The 20,259-nt window shown below is 37.0% G+C and overlaps 1 protein-coding gene across 2 annotated transcripts in view; it reads left to right on the forward strand.

Moving 5' to 3' along the window:
- Window positions 1-20,259, forward strand: part of LOC140449818 (dynein axonemal heavy chain 1-like) — a 1,063,244-nt gene that overhangs the window by 614,401 nt on the left and 428,584 nt on the right. For both annotated transcript variants that reach the window (XR_011951893.1, XM_072543176.1), the window contains exon 36: window positions 10,815-11,033. Coding sequence is in view for 1 of the 2 variants with exons in the window: in XM_072543176.1 (XP_072399277.1) it covers window positions 10,815-11,033 (219 nt within the window). In the remaining variant the exon portion in view is untranslated. The remainder of the gene's footprint in view (window positions 1-10,814; window positions 11,034-20,259) is intronic.

The raw sequence follows: 20,259 nt of genomic DNA on the forward strand, positions 1-20,259 counted from the left end.
AATTAATGAAAATCTTGGGTATTAAGAAAACTCGCACTACGCCACTCCATCCTCAATCAGACGGAATGGTCGAAAGAGATAATAGAACTGTTTGTCAATACCTTTCAATGTTTGTCTCTGATAATCAAAAAGATTGGGATAGTTTAATTCCTCTATTCCTGTTAGCCTATAGAAGTTCCGAACATGAAGCAACTGGTTATTCTCCATCAATGATGATCACCGGAAGAGAAATAAAGCTTCCTCAAGATCTTATTTTCGGAAGATTGCCTCCTTGCGAAGAAGAACGTTCATTTCCGACCTACATTGAAAATTTGAAAGAAAAATTAGAAAAAGTCTACGGATTTGCTCGTAAAAGTTTGAAGCTTTAAAGTGATAAAGCCAAGGCCAGGCTCGACATACATGCTACTGGTACAACTTTCGCAAGAGGTGACCCAGTATGGTTATACAATCCCACACGTAAGAAAGGACTTTGTCTGAAACTTCAACGAAACTGGGAAGGCCCGTACACCGTCCTGCAGAAAATAAATTATCTAATCTATCGCATCCAGTTTTCAGCTAGAAGTAAACCCAAGGTAGTTCATATCGAGAGACTAGCTCCATACCATGGAACTGATCCACCTCGTTGGCTTCAATCGATTCCCGATAGTCCAGTTATTCGAGGCGAATAACTATAAAAGAGAAAGCAGTGTTACGAAAGATTTATCCCACATAGGAAAAGTCCGTTGACGAAAAAGATAGTAAAGTTTGAAACGTCAAAAAATTATAATTATATAGTTGTCAGTTAGTTATATTGCATTGTCATATTGTTGGTGTGGAATAAAGTTAATTTTCAAGAAGTGTAATACTATTTTAACTAAAGATCAGCAAAAAGAAAACTAAATTTATGGTGTAAAAAGAACATTAAAAATATCGATTTGTATATTAAAATCGAACATATTTAAAGAGTACACCGATTCAAATATTTATAATATATAGTAAACGATAACGGAATCCTGATGTAGAGATAAGATTACATGTTTAGCCATCGATAACGACAACGATGACTGCAGGCTGCAGATGTCTGGTTGTTTAGTTTACTTTTTATTGGAAGCAGAGGGGTGAACGGGGGTGAAATAGATATAGATTACAAAGCACGTGGTGTTCGTGTGTATCAACGTATAAAAAAATGCTTATTAAAAGCTTAAAACTTTTATTTTAAAAAAGATCTTTTCGGAATTGAATCATTCTATCATCAGTTTAATAAAAACTTGTTAAAAAAACATTGTTTGGCCACAGAAAAATATTGGAAGGACATCAGTAACAAAAACAATCCTCATGGAATTTACAAAGGTAAATGCAATAGACTGTTAACTTCGGTAATTAATAAAAACTAAAAATGGTGGCATCTTACATGAGAGATATAGATTAGATGCTTGCGAAATTAAACAATGTTAAATGTACCAATATTATTTAAAAAAAAAATTAAACAACCTATTAGTTTTTAATAAAATTTTCAAGTTTTGCCAACCTCTGAAATCTGCCGCCCGAAACACGTGCCCTCTGCATCGCCCTAGATTCGCGCCTACGAATTAGTATTCGATACAAAACATTCGAAATATACTCTCACAAGGAGTTATTCGTTATTTTGTTCAAATTTTATTAGATTCGGCGATTTGAAAATCTAATAATTAGAAAAAAAAAAAATAAAGAGTAACGGTATAGTAAAGAAATAATCAGTCTCCTTCCTCTTTAATTTAAAAGAAAAATCCAATACATAATGTAATATTATGGCCCATGATTTAAATTTGACAGCTTCAACGGATGTTAAAAAATCTAGACTAAGGTGGGTCAAATAATTATAGCCAATAGCATTTACAATTTTCTTAGGAAAATGACCTTATCGAGAAAAAAAGAGGAAGAAAAGATTTTATTCCCATAAAAATTGTAGAAAAACAGATGAATATAGAATGTGTAATAGCTACGTTCAGTTAACAAATACCTTCATTATAGAGAATACCGATACTTACATATTAAATAATAAATTTAATATTACTACTACTACTGTCGTCGTAGCTAGAGTGGACCTATGAACTTATCCACTCTGCTCTAGGATATTTCGTGAAGTCGGTGTGCAAAACACCCTACTGTCTGTGTCAAGTTAAGAATTCATAAAGGAGCCTTATGGGAAGCGGTGATGCCAGAACTACCGATAGACTGAGATAGGCGAGAGTAGTGGAGTTGCAGCGAAAAAGCAGGGCCGAACTGCATGTTATATTGCACATTAGACGTTTTTTCACTTAGGTAACTTTAAATTTTTTTTGTTTTTTTGAAAAATAAAAATTAAAGACATGTCTTTTTCTCACAACAGTTATTTATTAAATTTCGGCTTAGGTCATCATCAGACTCTTAAAAATATTCTTAATTGTTTAATGAACAAATTGAGTGAGTATTGTGGTAGATATTATTAGTGTCAGTAAAAAACATAAAAAAACAATAAAAACTTCTGTATATTTTAAAAAAAATACAACAGAACCATAGAAATGTAACAAATTATTTGGTTTTTTAGTTTGACATTTATATATTTACAATATTACAATTATCAAAAACTATGTACATTCTTCGTCCATATCCAAATCGGAATTGTCACTACTATCATATAAATCTATAACTATGGGAGTTACGTCTTCCATTAGACCGTCCACTTCCCAAAATTTTTTCTCCAGAGTCATTACATGTTGAATATAGTTTTTCCAGTTATCAGACGTAACATTTGAAAACGCTTTTTTTATGAGGTCCTCCATATCCTTCGCTTTGAAGGTGCTGTTATTTACGGCCACATGCCTTTTTACTTGGCTCCATACCATTTCAATTGGATTTAATTCGCAATGGTATGGAGGCAAACGAAGCACTTTGACATTATTTTGTTGTTTACAAAGTTCTTCAATTTTGTAATTATCAAAATTTTGTTTAAATTGCGCGACTACCTCCAAAAGCTCGCACTTCAGATAATTTTCTTCAAAAAATATGTCTTTTTGTCTTAACCAGTCCATAATGTTATTCTTATTCCACGATTGGTTAGGCAACAACTCGGTTTTTACACTATGATATGGAGCATTGTCCATAACAATAACCGTTTTTCGAACTAAGTTGGGCAACAGTTTGTTTTCAAACCAGTTCTCAAAACACGGACCGTCCATTTCGTCGTGATAATCAGCGCTGTTTTTTTTTTGCAAGGAAAAACATTTCAGCACCGTTTACAAAACCATTTTCACTTCCGGCATGGACAAGGATGAAACGTGGTCCACGCTGAGTGGGATGCTTTAGTCCAGTACTTAGCCCTTTTATGAACGCATCTCTTGCCGAGGTGACGGTTTTGTCTTTCCATTCTCTGGAAACCGAGTGCCCCACATTGACCCATGACTCATCCAAATACACAATGTCATAGCCCTTAGCCCGATATTGTTTAATGGCCCTTAAATATCCATGCCTCCATGCAATTATATCAGGACGTTCTATTAGCACGGCACTTTTATCACGTTTTGCATAAACAAAGTTCATGTCTTTTAACAACCTGTACATTGTACTGCGGGTAAAATTTGGCAAGTTTTCGTCTTGGTTCACTTTTGGCAGAAGACGATTCAAAGTAGGAGGAATGTTTTCAAAAAAAAAACTATGCACTGTTCGACGAACGCCGATACGAACACCTTCATCGTAAGTATAGTCTCTGGAGTTGTTTCGGCAACGGGTTCTTTTTCTGTTTGTTTTTACCTCAGAAAGCTCACCTTCTTTGTCTTCCTGTACGATTTTTTGAATCGTACGAACTGACACTCCTGTCATCGCGGATACTTTGTCGAATACAATACGTTGACTTTCATCTCGAAGCAAATTAATGTGGTATCTCACTACGTTTAAGATCACTTTTTTAGCACTCAGATGTAAAATTTGACCACTTTTAAACGGCAAAACTGGATCCATTTTAACAATATAATTTTTTACACTTGAGATTTGAGTGCGCGATGGTTATGCCTTAACCCTTGTCCGGGCAGAAGAATTTAAAAACGTAATCGGGCAGTTTGGGCTTATGTATACAGACAAACATATAATCTCCACTTCACCTAATTACACTATTTTGAAAAACATACCGCTCATTTATCTATAACTCATAAATCTGTCTGCTTTCCAAATGTGCTTTCCAAATGACACTATTGTTTGGAATGACTAAGTACATAAAGAGAATTAGAAAACTATTAATAGTCAATTATAAAGTAATCAATATTGTTTACTGTTAGGGCCTGTTAGCCCGGCTTGCCCGATAATGGAAGTTTAAGCACAATATCTTAATTATTATTGCTTTCTATTTATTAACTATTGTGAAAGTAATATTTTATAAATAATTTTGAGAGTTGACACCTAAGCTGTCAGAATTACCTGTGCCATAATAATTAACCAATTGCGTAAAACCTAATATTTTAACCACTAATAAAGACATTTTTCTAATAATCTTTAAAATCACTTCCCTGAAAATGTAACCATATTTATAAGTAATTGTAGTCGTTAAGCTTATTAAATAGATACGTACCTATCTTTTTAAAATAAATTTGATTAACATTGGAAAATATAAATAAAAATTTGAATATAAATAAAGAATGGGTTATTTCGGCCGGCCCTGCATAGTCCCGTGAACTATTGGCAACATACGCCCGTAAGAAATGCACTGGCCTATCTGTTCAGTTGTGAATTCTTAACTTGAAACAGAGGCACTTATCCCTTATTCAAGTTGGGACGTTGAATTGTTCTTTTCGAAGGATAAAATAAAACTAATTCGTAGAAGGCGAAGACAAAGCCTCAGAGTCTAAGGTAGGTGGAGCAGAGCCCCGCTAATCGGCTCCCTAGAGTTTAGGGCTCTAGGAGAGACCGAGGTAGACTGTCCTTTGGTTTGGATTCATTGTAGCGTTGGTTTTGTGTGAGTGTTTATCTTCTGTGCTGGGTGTGTCCGATGTCCTGCTTTAGGCTTGTGCCTCTTCAGGACGTGTTTTCTTATTGGTGGGTGTGGCACAGGGATTTTGAGGTGTCCACTGGTGTTGCGGTGTTGTTGGTGGTTGTGCTGCTTTGCTAGTCCTGGACAATCGGGGGTGAAAGGGTTAGAAGTGAACGGTTCCTTTCAGAATATTTTTTGATCTAAAAACAGAATTAGTAAATATGTGAAATTTATAAGTTTATTAATTTGAAAAAAATCAATTTAATTTTGAGTGAATATCGCGGCGCGTGAGGGCAGCTGTGGACTGGTGACCTCGCAAACGACGGGGTATCGTTGTGCAATGGGATCGGAAAACCACAGAAAACCGATCCCCCCCCCCCCGTCGGTGTCAGTTCGGAATGAACTTTCGGTATTATAATATACGGCGGTAATAGAGGGGAGTTGCCTCCTGTATGTCAATGTATTCATCCGGGAGCTCGTTGCTGGCGAGTTCCAGCAGAATAGTGGGTAGGAATGGGAGTTTGGGTTTGGGTCGTGGTCTGAATACATTGCCGAGGGACGAGCAGGTAGTTTTAAGAGTGCTTTGGGCTCTGAGGTTTTGGCCCCGGATGGTGCGAATTGTGTAACTCCTGCTCAGAGAGGTAAGCCTCTCATTAATGGGCTGGATGTTCGACAGGCGATGAATGAGTGCGGAGGGATAGTCGTGTCGTTTTCTGTTGAGTTTGCGTAAGATTCTCCTTTCCAGTGAGATTAGTCTATTGTTGAGGTGCTTTGGCATCACAGCACAGATGCAAGATCTGTACTCGATGACCGGTCTGATGAATGTTTTGTAAGTATGGATAAGTGTTCGTGGTTGAGTGCGGCCGAATTTGCCATTAAGAGCGTTGAGAAGTCCGAGCCGACTCCTAACCTTACCACAGGTTTTTTCAGTGTCGTCCCTCCAGTTAAGTGTTTGAGTAAACACTACGCCGAGGTAGTCGACCTGGTTTCGGAGTCGGAGTCGTTCTCCCCATAGACTCAAATTGTGCCTTTCGGTTATGATTGGTGTGATGTATTGGCTGCGGTATGGGTGTCTGAAAAGGATCATCTGTGTTTTGTTAGGGTTAGGTGTCACTCTCCATCTCTGGCACCATTGCTCGACAAGGCGCAGATGATCTCGAGCGAACCTAAGTATGGAGTCGATGTGTGGTGTGGTAGTGAGAAGTGCCGTATCGTCTGCGTATAGTAAGGTAGTAGTATGTGTTTGTCTGGGATTGGGAAAGTCGCTGTTGTATATTGTGTAAAGTATTGGTGCCAACACGGAACCCTGAGGGACTCCCGCGGTGGGAGTGAAGGATGTAGAGTATCGATCACGCTCCTTGACTGTAATCTGACGTTGAGAGACGTATGAATGGATGAGACGAATGGAGTAGGTAGCCCGATGCTCACAAGTTTCTTGACAAGTCCCACATGCCAGACTTGGTCGAAGGCTTTTTGAACATCGAGGAAGATGCCTAGTGACATTTTGCCGTCGTTCAGACTTTGTGTGAGGTGTGTGACGATTTCAGTCAACGCCGTTTTTGTAGAGTACCCTTCTCTAAAGCCGAATTGGTATGGTGGGATGATGTTGTGTTCTGTGGCGAAGTCTACGAGTCTTTCTTTGAGGATCCTCTCGAAGACTTTCGCCAATGAGTTCAGAAGAGATATCGGCCTGTAAGAGTGTGGGTTGGTACGCGGCTTGCCCTTTTTCAAGAGCATAATTGTGTGTGCTACTTTCCAAGGTTTTGGGAAGTAGCAGAGTTTAAGAGTGGCATTGACTATGTTCGTCAAGTATAGAGTGACGCTCAGCGGGAGGTGACGCACACAGTTCCTGGCAATCTTGTCAGGCCCCGGTGCGTTTGATTTGCCGATTTGGCAGAATTGTATGAATGTTAGGTGATCCACAGGCGCCATGATTGGATGTTCATGGGGTGCCTGAGGGTCGAAAGGGGTTCTGAGCAGTCGTGTTATGTCTCTCACTGCGCGATCACAGAAGGCATGATCGAATCTCGGATCGTCTGGAGATACTAAGGTGTTCTGGAGGTGGGTTTTGAAAGCTTCTGCTTTCTGTTCGTTTGAATTAATAGTTAGATTGTTCACCACAAGGTGAGAAGGATTATTGGTTTTTTGTTTAGTTAGGCCTTTGAATTTTTGCCAGAATTTGCCGCTGTCGCGGTAATCAAGACTGGAGGTCGCTGCAGCCCATTGTCTGGACTGCAGATTGTTGACCTGCAGTTTGATCGCCGCAGACAGACGGTTATACTCTGTTTTGACGAGGGGATTGCGTGTGCGTTGGAATTGACGGAGGAGACGTCTTTTTTGTTTGATTTTATCGATAATGAACTGAGGTAGAGGTGGTTTGTTAGGGTTGATTACCCTATTAGGGACCGACAAATCAATTGCTTGATTTATCAGGTTAGTAATTTCCGTGATACCTCGGTCGATATCATCGGGGTACATAAAAAGATTGCCTAACTCTGGAGTGTTATTTGACAGGTATGTTTGGAAGAGTTCCCAGTTGGCGCGTTTGTAGTCTCTTATTACTTTAGGAGGGTTAGGAGGAGGAGGATTTAGTATCTGTTCCTTAACCAGCAGAGGAAGGTGATCCGACTTTATGGTATCGCCCAGGAAACACTCGTCAGTTAGTCGGTCAATTAAGTCGTACGTGCATACGATATGATCGATGACTGACAGGCCCTGCGCACCCACATACGTCGGTTCACGGTTGCGAATGCGGTGTAGAGGGAGGTTAAGGAGCAAATCCGAGAGAACATTGCCTGCACGGTTCACGGCCGTGTCGCCATATCTGGTGTGTCTGGCGTTAAAGTCTCCTAGGATGATAGCCTTGTTCAGGCTGGAGACGTAGTCAAACAATGTCTCGGATAGCGGTTGTTGAGGATGCTTGTAATAAGAGACAATGGTAACGGTCTCGTTATTGTCGAGGTGGATGTCAACTGCCAGGAAGTCTTCATCATTGAGAAGGATGTGAGGAGGAATGGTATGTAGGGAAAAATGGATGCCGTATTTAATCAGGACGCCAACGCCGTGAGACGTTTGGCTTTTTGGACGGTGTAGTGTGCAGTACCCTGGAAGATGGGATCGTGTTTGGCACGGGTGTCGGAGAGGGCAAGGATCTGAATATTGTGGTGTTGGAGGATATGTTTCATGAAGGGGCGTTTTCTCGCAACACCCTGGCAGTTCACAGCACCAATCGTACTGTCCATTAGAGGGGCAGGAAGGTGATGGATGCTTTGTTGCTATGGGTGACAAGAGTGCTCTTGTGCCCGAACATCAAAGTGGTAAAATGATTTGTGATATCTAGGATAAGTTGGCGGCGGTCAGGAAGGAGGTTGATAAGGATGAGCGATGTGAACTCCATGACCGTCTTCATGTCTGAAGTTAGTTCATATGGAGGTTCTCGCTTTTCGGTGGTGATAGGTTGAGTCTCTTGCGGGGTCTTGGGTGTTTCCCTTCTGTGGGGGCATTTGGCCGAGTAGGCCGCATGGTCACCGCCACAGTTGGGACATTTTGGTGATTGAGGTGTGGGACAGGCCGTGGATTTATGGTCTTGGCCACAGGTAGGACAGCGGTACTGCTTTTGCGGGCACTCCTGAATGGTATGCCCGTTCTGGCTGCACCTGCCGCAGTATTTTGGGATGGGAGGAACTGGGTTAGCGTTAAGTGGTAACTCAACGTGTAAACGGAGGCCGTCCATAAAGATACCTCTGGTCAACATCTCTGTGTACTTAAGTTCACTCGACGTGACCAGCTTTACGAACGTCGTGGGTAGGTTTGACTTAGATATGATCCTCCATAGACGAACTACGGGGATATCCATGTCGGTGAAGGCACGTGTGAGGTCGGCGTCAGAGTAGACACGTTCGACTCCTTTGACGACGACCATGTATGTAGGTTTGGAAGAGCGGGTGGGATTTCTGGGAGCTGGCATGTGTTTGGGTGAAACGAGAACTTTTGGATCACCCAGCGCATCACGGAGCTTGCGTTGTAACTCGACATGATTTACCGGATGGAAGGTGGTTAAGTGTGCAATTTGGGTAGGAAGGACTTTGACGGTCGAGATTTGGTTTAGAAGGATCTCACGGGTGTTTATGATGCGGAAGAAATCTCTTTGGGTCGATTTCTCTATGGGAATGTTGGTGATAGTATAGTTGAAGGATTTGGGTTGGGTGGAAGTAGTGGCCTGGGAGGCAGGGACGGTAGTTCTAGGAGTGGTGGTGGCGTTAGCGTATGAAGCGGTTGTGTTTTGTGTGGAAGGTGGGATGATAGGAGCGTGTGTTGGTTGTGGATTTTGTGTGTTTGTTGGTTGTGTGTTGACTGTATTAATAAGTTGTGAAGATTGGATGTTTGTCACTGAAGCGGCATGGGTGGATGTAGGTTGGGTGGTATTGGTATGTATGGTGAGGTTTTGTTGTGGTTGTGAGGCTAGAGTGGTGATAGGAGGAGTGGGTGTATTAAGGATTGCAGATGATCGGGTCAGCTGCAGTTGCGCTATCAACCGATCGATCTGTTCTACGGGTAGGGTGGAAATAATATCTGACATGAAAGTGTCAGATAGGTTAGTGTTGATATTGGATTGGGTGGTATCTGGGATGTGCATTGTGGGTGGGAAAGAAGTGATCGGTGGCATGGTGGTGTTAGTAGGTGTGATTGAGGTCTGAGTTGCGGGTGTCCTTTGTGAGGGTAGCGGTGGGAAGTCGTAATCGATGGAGGGCATGTCTCTGGAGTGTTGCCCTGGGTCGGGTGGTTCAGCAGGAACGACTCTGTTCGACCTGTTGGAGCGGGTCGACCTTGGCATGTTCAAAGTGGAATGCTAGGTAAATTTACCCAGATGACACCTGTTTTCAAGCACCTTGTGCAATGTGCAGGATGGCTGGTAAGCCGGACTATACTTAACTATATTGAGCGCTAGCGGTCCCCCGTAGATATTATAATAAATTGGTATAGTGCAGATTTGTGCCAGCACGACTGTTTACAGACTCCGACGGAAGCTGTAAGCCCCGGCAACGGCCTGCGTGGATGGCTTCTTACGGACCGCCCACTAAGCCTACACCGTGACCAGCAGAATCTCCGTCAGAGAGTACAAATCGCCGGTAGACTAGCAAAAAACACAGCACTTACCTTGTAAACTCCAAGTATGGCCACGTGGCGACCACGTGGTTGGTATCACCAGGATTTCTCTTCGTATTCGCAGCTTTGTACTTCTTGGCCGGCTTCCAGCGGTCAGAGCTTGGCTTTGTCTATGACAGCCGTCTGACCCTTTGCTATGAAGACCTAAAAACCTAAAAAGCACTAACACTGTACACTACGTACACACAACGGCGAACGGACGAAAAAAAAAAAAAAAAAAAAAAAAAGTCCTTTGGTTTGGAAATCAATTAATATTTATACATAATATTTTACAAGATTCCAAACCAAAAGACTAATGAAAAAATTGGAAAAGGAAGAAAGGCGGGGCGATGCGCGACAAGAGTGCTCATTGGTCACTCTTGACCGAGCACTTGGCGACACTACTATCGGTTTACAGCGTTCTCCGATGCCTTCCGACTCCTAACCGCCATTCTTCTCTACTTAACCATAGGCCAGGGGGGATTTGTCTTTCCTCTAGTTCTTTTTCAATTCCCTCTCTCCAGCTTTTTCTCGGCCTTCCTCTTTTTCTTCTCCCTTGTGGTGTCCATGTCAAAATCTGTTTCGGAATCCTGTCATCTGGCATTCTCTGCACATGGCCGTACCATATTAACTGTTTAAAATTTTAAAACAATTTAAAATTAAACTGTTAAAAATAAATTTAATATTAATACAATTTTTTTCACTTTTTCAGCTTAAAATATTCGGCACAATATTAGACTTCTGGCTACACCGAGCTCCGGAAGGTTTCGAAAAATATTTCGATCGAATGCTGACATCTACGCTTACAGTTTATACAACTATTTTACACGAACTTTTACCCACCCCAGCTAAAACACATTATACATTTAACTTGAGAGACCTGAGTAAAGTTTTCCAAGGAATTTTAATGTTTGAAGCAGAAAATCTTCAGGTGAGCTTATTTTAATGCATTTTGTTTAATTTTAAGAGACTATGAAAGAGCAATTACTTTTAAATTCATTTACTCCATATTTTATTTGCTTTCTTTAAAACTACAAAATTCTATAAAACGAATTTCTGGAAGGTAAAGTTTATATCTTTATACAGGGTGGTCCTTAAGTAATTGTACAAAGAGAAACTGTAAATTCTGCTTTTCAAAATATTGCGATTTAAGCCAACTTGCTTTAATAAAATGTTGATATTAAGAAAGATACAGAGTGTTAAAGTGAAAATTTAAAATTTTATTTTTCGCTATAACTTTTACGTTTGCAAATATTTTTGGACAAAAATTTACAGTTGGATGCTTTTGAGTAGGATAAATTATAATTTTCTACATACTTTAATGTAACTAATAGAGCGCGCCACATATGCCATATGTGTGGCATAAATTTGCACTTAACTTTTTTGCTCTTTAAGTTAGCTCTATTTGTGTTAAAAAATATTAAAGATACATTATTTTTACAAAAAAAAGGTATACTTATTGGTAACCTGAAAATTCAACCGTTTTCGAGATAATCGCGTTTTATAAGTCAGCTGCATAATAATTCTTAGTTTGATATTTCTGCGGTAAAGCACTGAATACCTGTAGATAAGCATAATATAGTTTATTCTTATTAAAACAACTCAAAGCTGATAATGTAACATCATAAAATGCTTTGTTATGGGTGCTAAATGTCTTATTGGAGAAAATATTTTTCATCTTTTTTTCTTTAGGTGCCGTGTCCGTATTCAGACGACATCATGTTTACAATTTCCCTTTTCTATCGCTTCTTATAAGTTTCCATAATGACGTTGTATTACTTTTTTCTATTGTAAAATGCTGAAAACTCAAAATATGTGATTTATTCAAGATGGTCCACCACCACATTCTAGAGAGAAGGCAGTTAGAACATACTTAAATACAACTTTTCTGAACGTTGGATTGGTTGTGGTAGTCATATTATTTGGCAATGTGATGAGATATTGATATAATTATTTAATTCATAAAAAATCCGAAAATAATACTTATTATTCATTACGTAAATTGTTTACCCATTTTTATTATGACACTTAGAAACTAAGGCACAGGTATTGAATAACATATATGTGTCTTGTTTCATTATACTTTTGCTACAAATCTAACCTTAAAGACTCAGCATTTTTACAAAAACATCATCGTTGGCCTAATAACCGATTGTTATAAATATAGTAAACACACAGGCAATTTAGTTCAGTATAATATTAGTTCGTTAGTAAATCATAATAATTGTCCATTTGTTCGAGATGTAATTATAGTTACTAGTAAGCTGTAACGTAATCATATAAATAAATAATGTCATCGATAGGCTATTCCGTGTGTACATAAGTAACCAATGAACAAGATACATCACAGTTCAATACATTATTTAACCTCTGCGACAAATAAGATGTAGTTCCATAATATACCATAAGATTTGGATATGTATCCAAAAGAATATATTCATCCATTATACATTATAACCACCACGTAGCCCAGAATTTTTTCCGCTTGATTTTGGTGTATGGGGCGCATTAAAATAAAGTGCCTATAAGAATTTCATAAACATTCGCAACTATGTAAAGAAATAAATACTGCAGCAGTTTTTTTAGAACAAATGTTGTTATTTAATATGGGACGATCTTTTATGGAATATATTGACAAATGAATTAAAAAAAATGGTGGACATATCGAACACTAACTTTGACAAAAACTTTTGTTATTTAGTTTAACTATTTCTTACTTTGGTTTGTAAATAAAATGTTTTGATTATGACTTTAATTTAACATAAAACGTAAAATGTTTGATGTAAAATCCTATTATTCTGATATTTTGTCAAATCCTATTATTAATTATCCTGCTGATATATTTATTTTATTTAATATTTCGTTAAGTATTAATTTTAGTTAAAGGTATTTAATACCAAAATTCAGAAGTATTAATGTTTTTGCCTATTTTTTCTTCGTTGCCTGGAGTAATTGCCTTAAATCAGAATTATGCAGCTGATTTGTAAAATGCGATTATCTCGAAAACTATTGAGTTTTAAAAGTTATTAACAAGTATACCTTTTTTTTGTTAAAACATTGTATCTTTTATATTTTTTGTCCCACATGCAGGTAACTTAAAGAGCAAAAAAGTTAAGTGTAACTTTATACCACATATGTGTCATATGTGGCGCCCTCTATCAGTTACATCAAAGTGTGCATCAAATTATAATTTCTCATATTAAAAAGTACCCAGTTGTAAATTTTTACACATAAATGTTTACAAACATACAAGTTATAGCGAAAAAAAAAATTTTAAATTTTCACTTTAACACCCTGTATCTTTCTTAATATCATCATTTTATTAAAGCAATTTGGCATAAATCGTAATATTTTAAAGTTCAGAATCTACGATTTCTCTTTGTACAATTACTTAAGGACCACCCTGTATATATAAAAATCTCGTATCACAATGTTTGTCCAACTTAATATTTAAAAACCACAGGACCAATGGCAACAAAATTTTGTGAAAGTGTATTTGTTGGTCTAACTTAGGAGATGTAGATATTTTTTCTCGATGAATAACCCTTATTTTTCTTAATTGTAAATTCAAAATGTTTTATACTACTTCACCTCTACAGTTTTAGTTCATTTCGTCCATGTAGTTATAACTTACTTTACTTTACTTAATCAGTAGACCAATTTGTACCTTTCGGTGTTGGGCCGTTTATAATACAATTCATTAAATTACAATAATTTACAGTCTTCTGAGGTCTCCTAGCTCTTAACGAACTTTCTCCATTCCTTCCTATTGGATGCCATCTGTGTTGCTTCCTGCCAAGTCTTACCCTTACTCTGCAGTATTTGCGAGATGTCACTATTCCATTATTTAATGGGTCGTCCTCTTGTGTTTTTCCCTATTGTTTTGGCGTCCCACATTCTCTTTACTTGTCTATTATTGTCAATAGCGAAACGTGGGAAGACGAAGAATATCCTGGCTTAAAAACTTAAGGGAATGGTTTGAATGCAGTAGTGCAGAACTTTTTAGAGCGGCAGTCAACAGAGTCCGCATAGCCATGATGATTTCCAACCTTCGATAGAAGATGGAACTTAAAGAAGAAGATTATTGTCAATCCGGGTTAGATATCCGAACCATGCCAATTTTTTCTCCTTGATTGAGTCGAGTATCGGTTTGATTTTAAGTCTTTCTCTTATTTCTTCATTTATGATTCTATCAGTTCTTTTTACTCCGATCGTTCCTCTGAGATATTTTATCTCTGCTGCCTAAATTCTGCTCTGATGTCTTTTGTTTAATATCCAATTTTCTGCTCCATATATCACTGTTTATATATTGTTTTGTATATTGTCATCTTGGTCTTTGTTGAAATTTCTTTGTTGTTAAGGAATCCTCTATTTAGTGCTTGGAATAGTTTTCCTGTGTTTTCCATTCTGTTGTTAAGATCGTCCTCGATGTCTCCTTTGTTTTTGATTACTGTTCCTAAGTATTTGTATGAATTTGTCTGTATTATTTTTTTTGCTCTATCATTACTTCCATTTGATCTTGCGTCCCTTGTTTCCTTGATTTTTTTATTATCTAGCTCTTAACGAACTTTCTCCATTCCTTCCTATTGGATGCCATCTGTGTTGCTTCCTGCCAAGTCTTACCCTTACTCTGCAGTATCTGCGAGATGTCACTGTTCCATTCTTTAATGGGTCTTCCTCTTCTGTTCTTCCCTATTGGTTTGGCATGCCACACTCTTTTTACTTGTCTATTATTGTCCATCCGAGTTAGATGTCCGAACCATGCCAATTTTTTCTCTTTGATTGACTCGAGTATCGGTTTGATTTTGAGTCTTTCTCTTATTTCTTCATTTCTGATTCTAACAGTTCTTTTTACTCCTATCGTTCTTCTAAGGTATTTCATCTCTGCTGCCTGAATTCTGTTCTGATGTCTTTTGTTTAATATCCAATTTTCTGCTCCATATGTCACTGTAGGTCTATATATTGTTTTGTATATTGTCATCTTGGTTTTTGTTGATATTTCTTTGTTATTAAGGAATCCTCTATTTAGTGCTTGGAATAGTTTTCCTGTGTTTTCCATTCTGTTGTTAAGATCATCCTCGATGTCTCCTTTGTTGTTGATTACTGTTCCTAAGTATTTGTATGAATTTGTCTGTATTATTTTTTGTTGGTCTATCATTACTTCTATTTGATCTTCCGTCCCTTGTTTCCTTGATATTTTCATTATTTGAGTCTTCTCTTTGTTTACGTTTAAGTTGTATTTGCTTGCTTCTAGGTTCCATTTCTCTAAGTTGTATTTCAGTTTTTCTGCAGTTTCCGCAATTAATACTATGTCGTCTGCAAATATACACATCTCAGCATTTATCATTTGCATTTTGTTCCAACCGATGCAGTATTTCTTGAATGTTTTCTTACATTCTTTCACTATCTCATCTATTACATTTATGAATAGTACTGGGCTGAGACTTCCTCCTTGTCTAACTCCTTGGGTTGTTTCAAATGGTCCTGACTGTATATTTAACATTCTTACTGTATTTGTTGTTTTCATGTATATACTCTTTGTTGCTTCTATCAGTTCTTCACTTACTTGTTTCTTCTTTAGGCTTTTCCATATATCTTTTCTTTTGACTGAGTCGAATGCTTTTTCCATGTCTATAAAGCTCAGATGTATTTCTTTATTTTTCTTTAAGGCTTTTTCTATTACTTGTTGCATGGTGAATATATGGTCTTGTGTGTTGTGTCCTTTCCTGAATCCACTTTGAACGCCCTCTGGTTTCGTATACTTTTGCTGCTACACATAGTAGTGATATACCTCTATAGTTCTTACAGTCTCTTGTGTTTCCTTTCTTGTATATAGGTATAATTACTGCATTTGTCCATTCTCTGCGTATTACTTTTCTCTTCCATATTAGGTTACATATGTATAACAATTTTTCTTTTGCTTTTACTCCTATATATTTCATTATTTCTGATGCTACTTTATCGCTTCCTGATGCTTTTCCAATCTTTATCTTTCTTATTGCTTCTTCCAGATCTACTTTTTCTATAGTTTCTGGATTTTCCGTGTTTCTCATGGATACTCTCTTGTTGTGGCTTTTCTTCTCCATTATATTCGCTTGATTTCCATTTAGTATCAGCTGGAAATGTTCCCTCCATCTTTCCATTATTGTCTTATCGTCGTTTATTATTGTTCCTTCCTTGTTCATTATTTGTTTCATTTTCGTTTCTTTGTTACTTCTTAGGTTTTTCAGTGTTCTATAAAATAATTTTACATTTTCTGTGCTGTTTTCTTGCATTTTTTCCCGAATTTTTTCCAAATTTTCTTTTTCTCTTTCTTAACTATCGTTTAACTTTTGTTCTTTGTCTCTTATAATTTTCATATTTTTGTTGTGTTTTGTCTTGTATGTATTCTTTCCATAATTTCTTCTTTTCTTTTATTTCTCTTTTCACTTCATCGTTCCAATTAGATGTTCGCTTCCCTCTGTTGTTATTTCTTGTAGTTCCACATATTGATTTAGCTGTTTTTATTATCGCATTTTTAAATTTTCCCCATTCTTCTTCTATTGTTTCTGTTATTTCATGTTCATTGTCCATCTCTTTCACTAGCTCTTCTGATTATCTTATTTTCGATGTTTCTTCCCTTAGTTTATAAATTTTTATTATTTCTTTGTGTTTTATGTTTATGTTCTCATTTCTTTTTATTTCTTTTCTTTTGCTTTTGAATGTGGCTTCTAGCAGATAGTGGTCACTATCAATTTCATAACTCCTTTTTACCCTTACGTTTCTTATCCAGTTCTTCTCTGTTTTTTGTACTATAGTATAGTCTATAATTGATTGTTCGTCTCTTGATTTGACTTCTCTTGTGATCTTGTGTATCCTTATATGTTGGAATTGTGTTTTCATAGTCACCAGGTATTTGTCTAAACAGATTTCGAGTTGTAATTTTCCATTTTTGTTTATTTTTTCCTCCCCATAAGGTCCGATGTCATTGTTCCACTTTTCTGCTTCTTTCCCCACTCTACTGTTCATATCTCCTGTGATCACAATTTTCTCTGTACAATCGTTTATCACTTCTTGTAATTTGTCCCAGAACTCACTTATTTCGTTTTTTGTTGTGTCTTTATCTGGTCCATAGCATATGATTAGGTTTGTATTGGTTCCCTCTGTATCCATATCTATGTCTACTCTTTGTATACGTTCGTTGTAATATATCCAATTTTTTACTTTGTTAATACTGTCCCTCTTTATCATGCACGCTACTCCTGCCTGAGCTCTCTTCGTTTCTTCCACTCCACTGTATATTAATAACATTCCGTTTTCTAATGTTTTATATGTAGTTATAAAATATCATAAAATGACGTTTACCAAACATTATTTTATGTTCTTATATTTGTTTTTATAATAAGTCGAATACGACTGAATCGATTTAGCTAATTTTCGTTTTAAACTATTAATTTGAAGTCCTAGGAAGGTCTAATAGGTGAGAAAATAGTAGAAGCAACGAATTTATTTCCCATACAAACAATTACATTATACTCTTATACAAAATGCTTTATACGACTTTACCTTTACAGTTGTAGTTCATTTAAACATAAAGTAATGTTTAACTTACGTCTACGAACTGTACCAAAGTAGATAATTCTTTTTTTGTTGTGTTTATTATCATCTGGAGAAGGTTTGTGTAAAAGATAATTTTCAAAAAATTGTACGGAAAGGAAAACAGTTTTTCTTTTATTTTAAATCGCAATATAACTAATAGATAACACAAAGGAAACTAGAATTAACAAAATAAAAGTAAGATTGATTGGGCATTAGCCATTCCATAATGAATATATCGGTTTTCGTTAGATCACGGAAGTAAAGCCGTTGTCGGGCGCCGTTAGTGCTTGGATGGGCGACCGCTAGAGAACACCGAATATTGTTGCCTTCCTTCTCCGAAACTAGCATCGAGTTTGATGACATTTTACATTTGTATTCTGTAGGTCTTAGAATAGGTTTTTATTCATTTTTCTTACCCCTAAATGGTAAGAGTGCTTCAAACCAAACATTTTTTTTTATTTTTTAAAATTTTTTATTTGTATATTTTATTCTAATATGGCACTAAAAAATACATACAGCCCTTAATTTTTACCCCTCTATTACTCACCCCTTTTTTTAATAGCTATATTGGTGTCTCAGAGTTAGATGCCATACTCCTGCGAAACCGCTTCATCGATTGTAATAAAATTATTACATTCGGTAGTTATGAGAATCGGTCGTGTCGGGCGCGTCCCCGGGTGGCGGATAGGGGCATGCCTCCCCGATATGGGTGGTACCGGGGAAAAGAAATACCCGGCGTGGACCAAAGACTAGCAAAACAGTAGCGTCTGATTAAGAGTGGACGGCGACAAACAGCGTCTGACCTAGAGTGGGCGGCTGATACAGAACTCACCAACCCGTCAGGCAAGCGAGATGTTTTAATACCAAAAACCCTCTTCAGGAAACATGTCGAATTATGAAACAAACCGAATAGGACCGCAGGTGGGTAGAGTTACTAACTTGGAATTCCTCACTGGGAAACAGGTCCGCCTCAAGGATTCTGGGGGAGGCAAATATTCGACAAAAATAAATGTAGGAACCTATAACATCAGATCCATGAACGAAGACACTAAAATTCACGAACTAGAAGAAGAACTGATTAAAATACAGTGGGATATTATCGGCATATCCGAAGTAAGAAGAAAAGGAGAACAAAAAATACAGCTAAAATCAGGAATTTTGCTATACTATAAAGGTACTCAAGAAAGCACCAACAATGGAGTAGGATTTATAATAAATAAAAAAGTATTTAAACACATACAATCTACCAAGGGCATATCAGATAGAGTAGTATACACGAAGCTTAAATTAAAAAGAAAAAGTCCTTAAAAATCATACAAGTGTACGCTCCAACAAGTACCTACAGCGATGAAGATATTGAACATTTCTACGAAAACATAACAACAGCTATGGAAGAAAAGAAATTAAAATTAACGCTAATGATCGGAGACTTCAATGCCAAAATAGGAGAACAACTATATAAAAAAGAAGACAAAGTAGGACACCATGGATACGGCAAAAGAAATGATAGAGGACACACATTGATGAATTACTTGAAGGAGAAGCAACTATATGCAATAAACACATTATTTAAGAAAAAACCCCAAAGAAAATGAACATGGATTAGTCTCAATGGTGAAACTAAAAACGAAATTAATTATATTCTCTCAACGCAAAAATACATGGTTAAAGACGTAACAGCTCTAAATCGATTCTCAACTAGTAGCGACCATAGACTAGTCCGAGCCAAGCGGATCATTGATAGTAGATTTGAAACAAGAAAGAAAATGGAAAATAATCAGAAATTAGACGTGAAAAAACTAAAACAAGAAAAACAGACGTACGAATAGAGAATAAAGGAAATATTGCTGACTAAGGAAGATATAGAACACAAACATATCGATGAAATAAACATGATATTTACTAAAACTCTAATGAAAGTGGCCAAAGAAATAGCACAGACAACAACAAAAAAAGAAAGTTTGATATCCCAGGAAACAAAGATTGTTATGAACAAAAGAAGAACATTACTAGAACAAGGAAATAGAAGTAAAATGGAATACAAAGAAATAAACAAAACTATTAGAAAAAATATCAAGGAGTGTAAACTGAGAGTACAGGAAGAAAAGATAGAGAAAACAATTGAAAAAATAGAAACATCAGGTGCTTAAAGCAGAACCTGGGAAACATACAAATTAATAGCATGAAGAGCAAAGAAGCAGTGGAGACCAACAATATAAAAGACATTTTACAGATAACGCACGAATATTATACAAATCTCTATAAAACAGACCAAAACCAACCCAAGAAATACGTAATCAGTTTCAACTGAAAATGAAGAACGTTAACTCTGACCTACAACCAGAAATCAAAAAAATTAAATGAAAAGGCACTCAAAGAAATGAAGAATAACAAATCTCCTGGGAAAGATGAAATAACTGTGGAAGTGCTAAAAAATGGGGGGAAAACTACAGGGGAAGTCCTTTATGTACTAATGAATAAAATATTGAACACAAAATAAATACCCACCACATGGAACGAGGCAATAGCACTATGACTATTTAAGAAAGGCGATAGAAAAGATCTGAAAATCTATAGGC

The sequence above is a fragment of the Diabrotica undecimpunctata genome, chromosome 9, assembly GCF_040954645.1.
Source record: "Diabrotica undecimpunctata isolate CICGRU chromosome 9, icDiaUnde3, whole genome shotgun sequence".
NCBI lineage: Eukaryota > Metazoa > Arthropoda > Insecta > Coleoptera > Chrysomelidae > Diabrotica > Diabrotica undecimpunctata.